The sequence below is a fragment of the Bombus fervidus genome, chromosome 7 (assembly GCF_041682495.2).
Source record: "Bombus fervidus isolate BK054 chromosome 7, iyBomFerv1, whole genome shotgun sequence".
NCBI lineage: Eukaryota > Metazoa > Arthropoda > Insecta > Hymenoptera > Apidae > Bombus > Bombus fervidus.
Window position 1 is genome coordinate 14,359,407 of NC_091523.1, and position 12,553 is coordinate 14,371,959.

General features: G+C 41.9%; 2 protein-coding genes across 17 annotated transcripts in view; both read left to right on the forward strand.

Moving 5' to 3' along the window:
- Znt49b (solute carrier family 30 member 9) overlaps positions 1-12,553 on the forward strand; it is a 61,207-nt gene that overhangs the window by 26,021 nt on the left and 22,633 nt on the right. The gene's annotated exons all lie outside the window — the stretch shown is intronic.
- The window catches only part of Hipk (Homeodomain interacting protein kinase), a 41,346-nt gene that overhangs the window by 18,967 nt on the left and 9,826 nt on the right, over positions 1-12,553 (forward strand). For 3 of the 16 annotated variants that reach the window (XM_072007168.1, XM_072007173.1, XM_072007169.1), the window contains 17 exons: positions 3,437-3,531; positions 4,118-4,465; positions 6,356-6,685; positions 6,783-6,875; positions 6,949-7,167; positions 7,260-7,632; positions 7,711-7,928; positions 8,039-8,362; positions 8,546-8,725; positions 8,837-8,983; positions 9,064-9,228; positions 9,312-9,736; positions 10,056-10,145; positions 10,535-10,807; positions 10,885-11,050; positions 11,278-11,501; positions 11,957-12,277. In XM_072007168.1, the coding sequence (XP_071863269.1) occupies positions 3,478-3,531; positions 4,118-4,465; positions 6,356-6,685; positions 6,783-6,875; positions 6,949-7,167; positions 7,260-7,632; positions 7,711-7,928; positions 8,039-8,362; positions 8,546-8,725; positions 8,837-8,983; positions 9,064-9,228; positions 9,312-9,736; positions 10,056-10,145; positions 10,535-10,807; positions 10,885-11,050; positions 11,278-11,501; positions 11,957-12,277 (3,950 nt within the window). In that variant the 5' untranslated portion in view covers positions 3,437-3,477. The remainder of the gene's footprint in view (positions 1-3,436; positions 3,532-4,117; positions 4,466-6,355; positions 6,686-6,782; positions 6,876-6,948; positions 7,168-7,259; positions 7,633-7,710; positions 7,929-8,038; positions 8,363-8,545; positions 8,726-8,836; positions 8,984-9,063; positions 9,229-9,311; positions 9,737-10,055; positions 10,146-10,534; positions 10,808-10,884; positions 11,051-11,277; positions 11,502-11,956; positions 12,278-12,553) is intronic. The other 13 variants (XM_072007177.1, XM_072007178.1, XM_072007179.1 and 10 more) reach the window with 10 other exon arrangements.

The following is a 12,553-nucleotide window of genomic DNA, read 5'->3' on the forward strand; positions in this document are numbered from 1 at the left end:
TCCAGTAAGATTCGATTTATCGCCGCGTGTCTGTATCTCGAAGTACGACTCTTTCTAGCGAAAAGTAGAAACTTGTGTTATCCAAGTTGTTTCGAGACATTTTCCTTGCGTTATCAATCGTCTAAGCGACGAATACCGCGATTGATCGACGACAACAATCCGTTATCTAAAGCGAGAAAGTAGTGAAACGACGTACATACGCCTGGTGTATGGCGTCTTCGGTCGTTTCCTTGCATTCGTCGCAGCTTCGAGAATATCCTCTTGAACGGCCGTTATTCACGCGTCAGATACAAAGAATTGGTCAATTGATAGCCGACGGAATCGGTGCCTCGACACGTTTCTAACGTGCTCGCATCAAACGTCTTGCATTCTCATTGCATCCGCACTGAAAATGAGTCAACTTTTATCTTTCCGGTTCGGGAAGTCAATATCTTCGTGATTCATCTGGACGGTTCATTGTTCGATCGGCAGTAACTCTACGTTGCGACAAAAGTTTCTACGAAAGTTAGGTCAGTTTCGGGTCCTTTCGGGTTTCCCGTTTATCTAGCGATCAGCTTGAGTCACCACGATGACTGTATACAGTAGTCTAGACTTTGCACACGATTATTCATAGCCTATGCAAGGGTAGTGTTGTGGACTGCGGCTTGGAACGCGCGAGTACCATCGCAAGCAAGCGCAAACTCGGCAAAGTCGGACTTTCGTTTCGTTGGTTCGCGCAACTTGCACGGATAGACAAGAGAGCGAGCGAGCGAGAGAGAGAGAGAGAAAGAGAGAGAGAGAGAGTGACTCATCGCCAGTCGCCAGTCTATATCGCGATAGAAACAATAGCTGTCCATGTTTGGAGAGTCACGGCTGTGCCATGAGAATGGAGTGTTTCACAAATCTCAATCACTCGTCGATCACGAAAAATCGCGATAGATTAGGTACGTTAATCACGTTGTTTGCTAGTCGGCGCCTATTCGCTTTTTTCCGTTATTGTGTGCCGCCGTCGCTTCGAAACGATTATACGCGCACGAGTCGTTCGTAGATAAGTCGAGAGAGATCAGGACGACGCTCGACAACGCGACTTTGCAATGCAAAGATCGTCCGTTGTGTTCGATGTATCATGTTTATCACAGTGTCACGAGTCAGCGCTATTGCCTTTTATTTATTCTTCCTTCGTTCTTTTTAATTGATGGCTAAGTAATTGTCTGAAAAGTTAGGTCCGTTGCTAAACTTTTGCAATAACCAATCGACATGATAATATATAAAAGTCGACTGATCACGAATAGTAAGCTGAAACTCCTTCGATCCGCTATCTGCTACGTTCAGCTATTACGTAAAGTTGCTACTCTTATTACGACGTACTTCGGATGGCGCTTCGTTCTTCAAATACCACTAGTCAAGGAGGACGTCTATTCACATTTTTCTTCGTTTTCACCAGCCCTGTTTTTCGTCTGATCCAAGGTGTGCTACCGAAATTCGTCGTGGAGCCAACAACCGGCTTTTTTCACCTTCTCGCCAACCGGCCATCCGCTGGAATTATACTACGACCCACATTTACGATCGTTCTTCTTTCCTTCGTTCTCTTACCTGGCGTGACGAGGTACCGTGAGACGAAACTTTCTAGCCCTGCTACTTACTCTTCTCCACTGATTTCATCTTATAAACTTGACGATCGTCGAGAAAAGCGTGTAGGGAGAGAATAGTTTGGCACAAAGACGACGCGACGGTGACGAGGCGATTCGCGTTCAAACTTAGCTCACGACCAACGAGTCGCGAATTCGTAGTAGCTTTCAAGTAGTTTTGTACATAGCTTTTAATTAATTTTTAGCCAAGCGCCGCGACAGACGTGATATGTTGAGAAGATGTCAACGAAGAATAGATTCGTGATCTATTGATACCACACGTAATCTGTCGACGCGTTAGCCTTTCAATAGGCAAAATTATCAATCCCATTCTTTATCAGTTTCTCGATTTCATTATCCAGCCATACGTTCAGTTACGTTCATTAACGTTCAATTCTCAGAAACCAAGTGATCTACTTTCATGAATTCATTAGTCGTAAAAATGAAATAAACGATAAAAGCGATCCTGCGGAGATATCTGAATGAAGACTTTAAACGTATCTATTCAATGTTAAGATCTTAGAACAGTTGGAACATGTGTTTGGCCATATTTTTAATGTTTACGTAGATTCTACGAAGTGTCAAGTATTTATTAGAAACGGTGATGGATTTTTTTGAGTCACGTCGGTATATTGTTTATTTCAGTTTAATTTTAGTAGATCGTTTGGTCCTGATTCTTAGGCACAATTATGAAGAGTTAATAGTAGAGAAACTTTAGTAGAGAAAAGTCATTCACAACTTTAACAATACAACGAAAATCACAACTTTTTGATCGAATTACACCAGGGTCTCCCTGTAAAATAATTTACCAGCTAATAATATTAGTAATTTGACAAGTTACAAGTTGTAGACTTCTCTTTTGCAACTCTGCTTTACGTATATTAATCGGATAACTAATCATTTGTATAATTCAGTTGGAAAATTTAATTCCTTTTAGTAATTTGTTATTGTTGCATAAGCGAACTTATTGTAACTTACGATTTGTAAAATTTCGCTAATATTAGTCGGCTGGAATAGAAAATGTTAGGTGTTCAAGTACTTCTGGACTATAGTGTACAATATACAATACGATTAGATATCGCGTTGTCTCTGGTGCACCAATTAAACAGAACTCTCTCTCTCACCGAGTAACGAGACAGTTAACATAAACGTAACTGTACTTGGTGGTACCGTAGATCGTTCATAATACGGAGCAACACTATTTCTGACAAGTAGCACTATAATTAGAGCACGTCGTGCACGCGGATGAAGAGGGATAGCCGGAAGAGAGAAAGAGAAAGAGAAGATCGTGGACATGTGTTAACGCGTGTGGAGGTGCCGCGGGGGCGAGAACCGAATCGGAGCTAACGAAAGTTTCCAAAACATTCGTCACGTGCCGATCGATCCGGGACGCGGTCGACCGAGCCACGGTATTTCTTTGTCATGTTTCGTTTTCCTTTTCCACACCGGGATACACCTAAGTATTATGCTGCTCTCGAGTTTTACTTTGCGACGTGTAACGTCGATTCTCGCGCGTGCACCCGCGAAGCTTTCTTTCGCGATCGATAAGAGGAAAGAAAGGCACAAGCGTTATCTTATCTAAAGCTTAATTTCATAAGTGCAAGTTTACCGGCGCTAGAAACGAGCGCTCCAGAAATCGATCGCATTATATTCTCTATTTCCTGGAAGTATATCGGGAATTTTCTGGAAATTATGGGAAATTTGATTTCTATAACTGGATCTGGTGAAACAGATGCGATTTTCACGTAGGAAAATTTCACGATTAATAACGGAGTATGTAGGAGCGTTAGCTCGAGAGAGACCAACCCAATATGTTTGCCCTGTTGCAGTTACTCGGAGTGTCAACGCGCAGAAACCTGATATTCGGTAGATGCCTTTTGAGAGCCGCTGGCCCGAATCAGCGTGGAACCATACAAAGGCACATGTACGTGAAGGAGATTCTAAAATATTCATAGTCGTCGTGGTCGGCTGTTAGTTGCGTACGTTTTTATATATCGCGCGTCGCCTCGTCGCAATGGCGAGCCGTGGGCTCCTCTCTCGGTTCGCCTAAATCAGAACGACGCACGATGGGTCCCCTCTTTTCTCTGGCTCGATCTCCCACTGCTCGCAACAACATGCCTCGGAATAAAATCCATCCACGAATATACGGAAACTCTTGCCATTTTGTATCTTCTTCTATTCTCTATCCTCCATTTCCCGTAGCTTTGTTCATTTTCGTTTTATTTTTAGTTTTGCCGACGCTTTCCCGTTATTTATCATTTGCTGTCGAATCGGAAACAGCGGTATATCGCTTGTTAGCTGACTTATTGTACGATTAGCGAGACACAATCGTAGATCGTAGGAACGAGTTTCGCGCATCTCGCTCGATCAAACTGGCGATCAGAACAGCTCTCTGTCAGCCTTTTTCCGCTTCGAGAAACGTTCCAACGTTCGAACGTTCGATAACGTCCTTACCTCGCAAAGAATGATCGTGTGAAATAGTAACGATTTTGTTATCTATATCATTGCAGGGAATGTGTGACATGTTCATCCAAACACAGCAGACGAGTAGCGTCAACGGCAGCAGCAGCAGCAGCAGCAGCAGCAGTAACAACACCGTTCACCACCACAGCAAAAAACGCAAGTTGGAGTACAACGTGAGTCAGCCGGTGATCCAACACGCATTGGTTCAATCGACCGGCGACTACCAATTAGACAATACCGGTCTGCAACAACGGTACTCCGTGAACGGTGCTAATACCGCATTTAGCTCGCTGCACAACAATAATGCGCTGCAGAAGAGTAGCCCGAACCAACAGACCCTGGTACGAGCCTCGACGATCAAGCTCTTAGACACGTACCAACGCTGTGGCCAGAAGGTTGGTGCCACTTCCTCCAATTTCCTTTTACCTATAATTCTCTTCTGACCCTCGTGATGCGTCGAAGAAAGTCGACTTATCCTCGTCTCGATCCTTCTTTCTCTTGGTCTTGTTGCTCGTCAGCTTTGGCGTTCATGCTTCCATCATCGTAGAAGACGAACACTGGTCGTACATTCGTAACGCTTAGATCACAAATTTACAATCGAGAATAATGTATTTTTAAGCGAATTCTTGCTGACTTCTTTAAACTCTATATCTATCGAATCTCGCTTCTTTTCCTATATTTTATTCTTCCTTGCTATTGATACGCTCGATGAGACGCCGCTTACCGCTTGAAATCGCTATAAATAAGTATTAACGGTGAAGCCATTCTCCTCACCTAAAAACAACCCGAAGAAGACTTTCTTCCACGGTTTTGTAACGCGCAATCGTGCGATGGGATGTGTATCAATATGAAACAGAGTCCTTATGCATGTTATTTATGAATGTTATCATGAAATAAAATAGCCTCAGTTTTATTTCAAGCGTTTGTTACATCGTTCAAGGGGAATGTCGACCTCCTGAAATCCTATAAACGTATCCTTTCAGGTGTTTCTCGTACTCTTCACATCGCATCCTGTCTCGTTCAGCTTGGTTCGAAGCAGCGATCTCTACTACCAGCTAACGACAGAGTTAATCCGTTCTTTATCCGCGTATATACTTTATTTCGTCATCCAGTTGGTTTTTTCTGATAAGAAAACTTGCGTTTACCAGCAGTATTTGTCTCTGCTTATTTTTCACCATGCTGGTTTCCGCAATCGTTCATGATACAACTCGTTACGATCGCTAAAAATAGTGGCGCGTTCTTTCCTTTCGCGAGGGAACGGTCATCGTGTTCGCCATTTTTTCTCCGTGACCGTTCGAAAATCGACTTTGTCATCTGGCCATGTTGGCTGTTTCACAGAAGTAAGTAGTGACTTTCGACGACAGTGATTCGTTGAATCGTTTGGCAAAAGAAAAAAGAAGGAGCCAAGAGAGAGAAAGGAAGAGAGAGAGAGAGAGAGAGACAGACAGAGAGAGAGAGAGAGACAGAGAGAGAGAGAGAGAGACAGACAGAGAGAGAGAGAGAGAGAGAGAGAGAGAACGTAGTACCTGCGGAATGATAATCGTTGGCGTTCGACAGCTACGGATTAATATCGTCTAATACCTGTCATGAGCCAACTTTCACAAAGGTAGCTTCGTTCCGCACGGACATACAAAGCCGTAAACGATTTTTGTCTTTGCGTATCTATCGCATTAAATGCTTCGAAAATCGATACGATGCTATTCTGACGGATAATTAGGGATATAATTGATTTTCGTTGACCCTTCGATCTTGAAGATATTGTAAGCAAGTACAGATGTACGAGCGTTCCTCAGAAATTTTTCCATGTGGCGTAGTTAGATATCGATTGCCGTCAAGGCTTTCATTTCATATTTCATGACCGGCTATCGTGATGTATTTCCGCTATAGTGTTCGAAGTTCCTTAATGCTTGCTAAATCTCAATGTCGAAGATCATCATCGAAACGACGTAAATCGATGTGTATGCAAAAAACTATTACGTAGAACGTTAACAACTAAATTTTCCTTCATATTCTACTGACTACACATCCTGTACGTGTTTGAAACTAATTTTTAACAACGTGCGAATGTCTGTGTGTATTTATTTAACAGACGAGAGTCATGTTATTCATGTTACATCGATTCTTATGGATTGTGTTTTGGATTTGTGTTGCCTCGGCTTGGATTCATCAAAGTTTCGTCCTGCGTGTGTTCATCGTTATCGTCCCTACACAACTAAAGCTATCAAAAGCTATTTACGATCTCTTAACGTCCAAAAATTTTTGTATAAGGTGTATTCCTCCTACAGAGAAAAACTTGGTCGAGGGAGGGTAATGGTGACGGCCTGGCAGTCCACTCCGCCAACGCGACGAACGCAGTGGGTAGTACTGTAGTGTCGCAACATCATAATCAACAGCAACAGCAGCTGCAACAACAACAGCAGCAGCAACAACAACAACAACACAAGCAGACAGGCATGACGGCACATAGCAAGCAAGTAACCAACGCTGCCAATGGAGGCGGTGGCAGCAATCCCCAAGGAGATGGAGATTACCAGTTGGTACAGCACGAGGTTCTCTATTCTATGACTAATCAATATGAAGTCCTCGAGTTTTTGGGCAGAGGTACTTTTGGACAGGTAAAAGTTTCTTTTTAACTCTCTTGTATAAACTGTGCTATTTTTAGCTTTAGTTTCATAGAAACTAAACGACATTTCGCCTTTGTTTTGTCCCTAGGTCGTAAAATGCTGGAAAAAGGGAACCAATGAAATAGTGGCCATCAAAATTCTGAAGAACCATCCATCGTATGCGCGCCAAGGGCAGATTGAGGTGAGTTAGGATATGAATGATTAGCCAGTTTTATTTTTAAGTCATGACTAAATGCAATTTTTATCCCAAATAGGTCTCCATCCTGTCTCGACTCAGTCAGGAAAATGCGGATGAGTTCAACTTTGTGCGCGCTTATGAGTGCTTTCAGCACAAATCCCATACCTGCTTGGTCTTTGAGATGCTAGAACAGAATCTGTATGATTTCTTGAAACAGAATAAATTTTCACCCCTACCCCTCAAATATATCAGACCGATTCTTCAACAAGTACTCACTGCTCTTTTGAAACTTAAGGTGAATTGCGTTTATATATTTACATGCTGGGACAATTTCGTGTTAATTTTTTTATGGGTCAATGAATAACCTTATGAATTTTTTTTTTTTAGCAATTGGGGTTAATTCACGCAGACCTTAAGCCGGAAAACATTATGTTGGTGGATCCAGTTCGTCAGCCTTATCGTGTAAAAGTTATTGATTTTGGGTCAGCTTCTCATGTATCTAAAGCTGTCTGCAACACCTATTTACAATCGCGATACTACCGTGCACCTGAAATTATACTTGGACTTCCATATTGTGAAGCAATAGATATGTGGTCGCTCGGCTGTGTGGTTGCGGAATTGTTTTTAGGATGGCCTCTATACCCTGGTAGTTCAGAATACGATCAGATTCGATACATAAGTCAGACGCAAGGCCTACCAACGGAACACATGTTAAACAATGCCAGTAAAACAACAAAATTCTTTTACAGAGACATGGACAGTAAGTATTGTACTTCATAACCATTTCAAAATTGATACTCTTGAAGGACAGATACAGATAATGTTAAATGAATTGCAGGTACATATCCATTTTGGAGATTAAAAACACCGGAAGAGCATGAGGCTGAAACTGGTATCAAATCAAAGGAAGCGAGGAAGTATATTTTTAACTGTCTCGATGATATTGGTCAAGTTAATGTCCCGACCGATTTGGAGGGTGGTCAACTTTTGGCAGAAAAAGCAGATAGAAGAGAGTTCATTGACCTCTTGAAGAGGATGCTCACAATGGACCAGGTAGTAATATCTAGTTCATGCTTTGATTCCATACAGCTATCGGAAGACAATGGCTAATTTCTAGAATAGGCGAGAGTCATTCCTTATCCATCGCGTATCCTTATTATTTGTAGGAGCGCCGCATAACACCTGGGGAGGCTCTGAACCATGCCTTCGTTACGCTGGCCCATTTAGTCGATTATGCACATTGTAACAATGTTAAGGCTTCCGTCCAAATGATGGAGGTTTGCCGACGAGCCGGTGACTTCACTGCAAGTCCAGCGCATCATCAAGCTCCTCCAGCACCTCAACCACCACCACCAACATCATTGGTAGCTAATTTCGTGCCGACGACAAATGGTAGTGCCGTAACTTTCACCTTCAACAACCAGTTGACCAATCAAGTACAGCGATTGGTTAGGGAACATCGGACTGCGCAAACAGGATATGATAATCTGGTTTGTTCATAATTTTTCTCGGTACCCTTAATCGACGCAATGTTTAATATCGTGTTATTTGAAAATTCGGTTTTGACCCTTCGCTTTCGCATTTTAGTTTTATTGTTTGTTGTTTATGTTCCTTCATATTATATATTTTGTATATGGAGTTTATTTTCTATCACGGTGTATTCTTTCTTTTAGTATCAAATATACAGTAACAGTAGTCGTCGTGCGACTCAGTACAGTAGCTCGTCAAGTGGATCAAATAGCGGACGAAGTGGTGTGCACGACTTTCCACATCAATTGGTGCCTGGTCTACTTTGTCATCCACCCAGTTATCAGACGATGCCAAGTCCTGCAAAACACGTAGTTGTTGCTCAAGTAAATAAGACACTTTTTATTTTAACTTAGTTACATATAATCATATTGTATATAATCAAATATTTAAAGAAAAATTCGTGATCGTTTAATTGCGCTTTACACGTTCTACAGCCTCCACAAGCGCAACAAGGCCCGTTACAAATCCAACCATCGATTATATCGCAGCAGGCTGTTGCTGCTGCAGCTGCAGCTGCCCAACAACAGTATGCAGCGGTTCCCGTATCTATGGTGGAAACTGGACGACAAATGTTACTAACCGTAAGTATTCTTGAAAGGTACAAATGTAAAAACGTTTATGAATTATAAATGGCCAATTATATTTTATCATTGAATTACAGAACGCTGTACAAACCTCTTGGCCTGGTGGAAGTCGTCAAATGGCCGCTATCGTACCATCTTGGCAGCAGTTACCACCGCAACATGCAGCCATACAGCAGCCATTACTGAGTGATGCCGGAGATTGGGGAAGACCTCTTATCGTCGACAGTTCTGCTATACTGCAGGTAAACGTTATTGCCTTACCTAATGGTTACTTTTATAAGTCGGTCGGATAGGTTTGTAACTAATCTCCCTTGTTTTGGGGAAGGATCAGAGGCCAGTATTTCCTGTCACGGAAGTATACAATACTAGTGCCCTTGTTGAGCATCCTCCCCAAGGTTGGGGCAAGCGTAGTGTTACGAAACATCATCAACATCATGTAACTGTACCTCAGCAGTCTCAACATAGGCACGAGCATAAAAAGGAAACACAGCAGTTAAGTCCAGTGAAAAAGAGAGTAAAAGAAAGTACTCCACCGAGCAACATGAGACGGCATTCACCTTCCAGCAGTCATTGGCAACAACAACCCATGCAGCAACACCATCACAGCAGCAAACACAGCAGTAGTCATAATGTAGAACACCATCAAGTTACATCTGGTCGGCAGCAAACTATTACAATTCATGATACACCATCACCAGCAGTTTCTGTTATCACGATAAGTGATAGCGATGACGAAACATCGGGCAAGTGGTAAGTTAATTTAATTATTTTTGTAGAATATTAGAAAGTAGTTAGAAATTATTGTTCGCAATTATAAGGTTAGAAGAGAACTGCTGTTTTGTGGCTACCGTATCGAAAATGTTACAGCTATTTTGAATTTTTATTATTTCTATTACTTTGTTATTATTTTGCTTCGTTAAAAGTTTTTTTTTCTGTAGCTCGTTGAATTTAAAAATATGATTATGCAGTGTCTCGTTTACAAGTGTCTATTTATATTTAGTAATTTATATTTTATTAGTAATTTATTAGAATAGAAAGTAGTGGAATCATGCATGAATATTATTGACAGCTGTGGAGATCAGCAATGTGGAGCCTGTCAAAATTTGGCAACTCGCCTGTCTGGCGATGGACGTCCAGTCCGCGAGGAAGTCATTCGAAGGTATATGAATGTAACGTAGTATCACGCAATCACACACCATAGCATCGATTAATGGTTAATAATCGCTAAGAACATGCTATAACACGAAGCTTCATAACACATTGAGAAATTAATGTTGTAAAACAATTAACGTATTTTGCGTTACTGCACCTGTACAAATACATATATTGCAAGACTAAAAACTGTATATAATAAAGGCAATCTAGAAACACTGTTGTAGCGTTTGAAGTGTCAATTGTCTCAACGGAGTAACAACACTCTGATTTACAGCTCTAGCGTTTAATGCCATTTTTTCATGCTGAGTGTTAACGTATTTTGAATTGAATGGGGATATCTGTTCTCCCTGACTCTTTCATGTGTAACTTACCGCATATGTTTTTTATTTCTAGTACGCAGTCAACACCACGCGCGGTTCAACCAGTACAGCAAACCCATTCAAGTAGTCAGTCGCATACTAACGGCCACGTAACAGCGCATAGTACATCTCAAAGATCGCAACGAAAAAATATTATCAGTTGTGTAACTGTCGGTGACAGCGATGGCGAAGCTAGTCCAGGTCGAGCGCATAATCATCTATACCAACATTTACCGCAACATTCTCAGCATCAACAAACTACGCAGTTAATTAAACACGAACCCCAACAGCAACATCACGTCAGCAGGTAATTATATCAACGATCAAAGTTTATAATATCATTGGAGACAGTTGTGTATAAAGCCAATGTGTTGTTGATTGCAGTAGCAGTTCTGGATATTCGTCTCAATCGCAAAAGAAACGTTTATTGGCCAAAGTACAGTCCGAATGCAATATGGTGAATGTTGCGACAAAACCGGAGCCCGGCGTTGAGTACCTCGCACCACATCCGTGTCACGCGCCAGCCTGTAAAGAACCACCGACCTATCAGGTTAAATTTTAATTCAAATTACGATCCTTTCTTTCGTTTCTCGATCTTTTCTCTCCGTTTTCTATGTTATTCTATTTTATATAATTTTTTTCTTTTTTTTTTTTTACCCCCTTTTTTTTTGCAATTGATTTCAATTTCAGGAATAACTACAATGATCCTGATTTGCATTCACTGAGATACCCCCATCCCCTGTTTTAGTAATATTTCTTTTGGAAATGTTTTTCTAGGATGATGCCTATGACATGCATGACTACTTCTTGCAGTATGTGACCACGAGTAGCGCGCATCCGCACCTCCAAGAGCAACACATTGTGTATACGACCGGCACGGACAAGCGGGTATCATGGCCTGGAAAGAGAGCTGAATACAAACACGAGTACGTTCAACCACCGGCTGCTCATTCCAGAGACCACCAGAAATGGGCGGTAGCGAATACCGTGCATCAGTATAGGTTAGCATCGTGCTGCATGTTACAACGTTTGATTTACACGACACTCAAAGCATGTAATATATCATACACAGATAGATTTAGAAAAATCTAGCAAGTAAATACATGGAATAGCGTAGTTAAACGAGATTTATATGCACGTAGTTATTGAACGCATATAGGTTTTCTCTTTGAATGAGAAATGACCAAACCGATGACAGGCAGCTCGTGTATACGTTGTCGAGACAACAGACGGGCTGAATATCATGATCGGGCAAGTAAACAGCATGAATTTCTATGTTATTTCCGGAAAGTAAAAGACCGAGAGTAAAAGTGAATCTGAAAGGATCTCGGAATGAATCGATCTCTTGATTCTCTGTCGGTTTGGTCTCTGTCCTCTTAGAGAGACTTCTTACAGTAAGTAAAGAGCGCATGGGAATTGCATAACGGAGGGATGGACTTTGTTTTGGGTTTTGTAGGCAGAGCCAGGTAGTGGGTTCGGCAGCCCATCCGGGTCATACCCACAGTCACCATGGGCATCCGGCCCACCTCAGTCCTGGGGGCGGTGGCGGGGGCAGAAGTCCTGCAGGGGGGGCTGTAATAGGAAGTGCCCAGCATCTGGGACAGCCCCTGTACCAGGAGTACGCCCATGTGCGTTCAAGAGCCCATGCCGTGCCACCCCCGGTATACGTAACTGCCGCGCCTTCTCAGGCTCCCACTGCTATCCAGCAGCAACAAGTGCCCACCTATCAGGGATTCACACCCGGGTGGGTACCTAGACACCTAGTTGATGCATGCATGTGTGTACCATTTATTATATTTTCGTTCTAGTGATAGTTCATCGTATGTTGTTATATTTGTGATCGTACTGTAGTACTTATTGTTGCAATATGGTGCGTTCCCGTGCAACCGTTTTATCTCGTTCTCAATGGCATGTAACGTTGTAAAAGATCGTATGATGTATTTATATAATTCGGTCGGATAATCGATATTCTTCTCTAAAAATGACCTGAACGTTGTTTTCATGTTTTATTTTTTATTAGTATTGTTGTCTTTTTTCTTATCAAAATGTAATA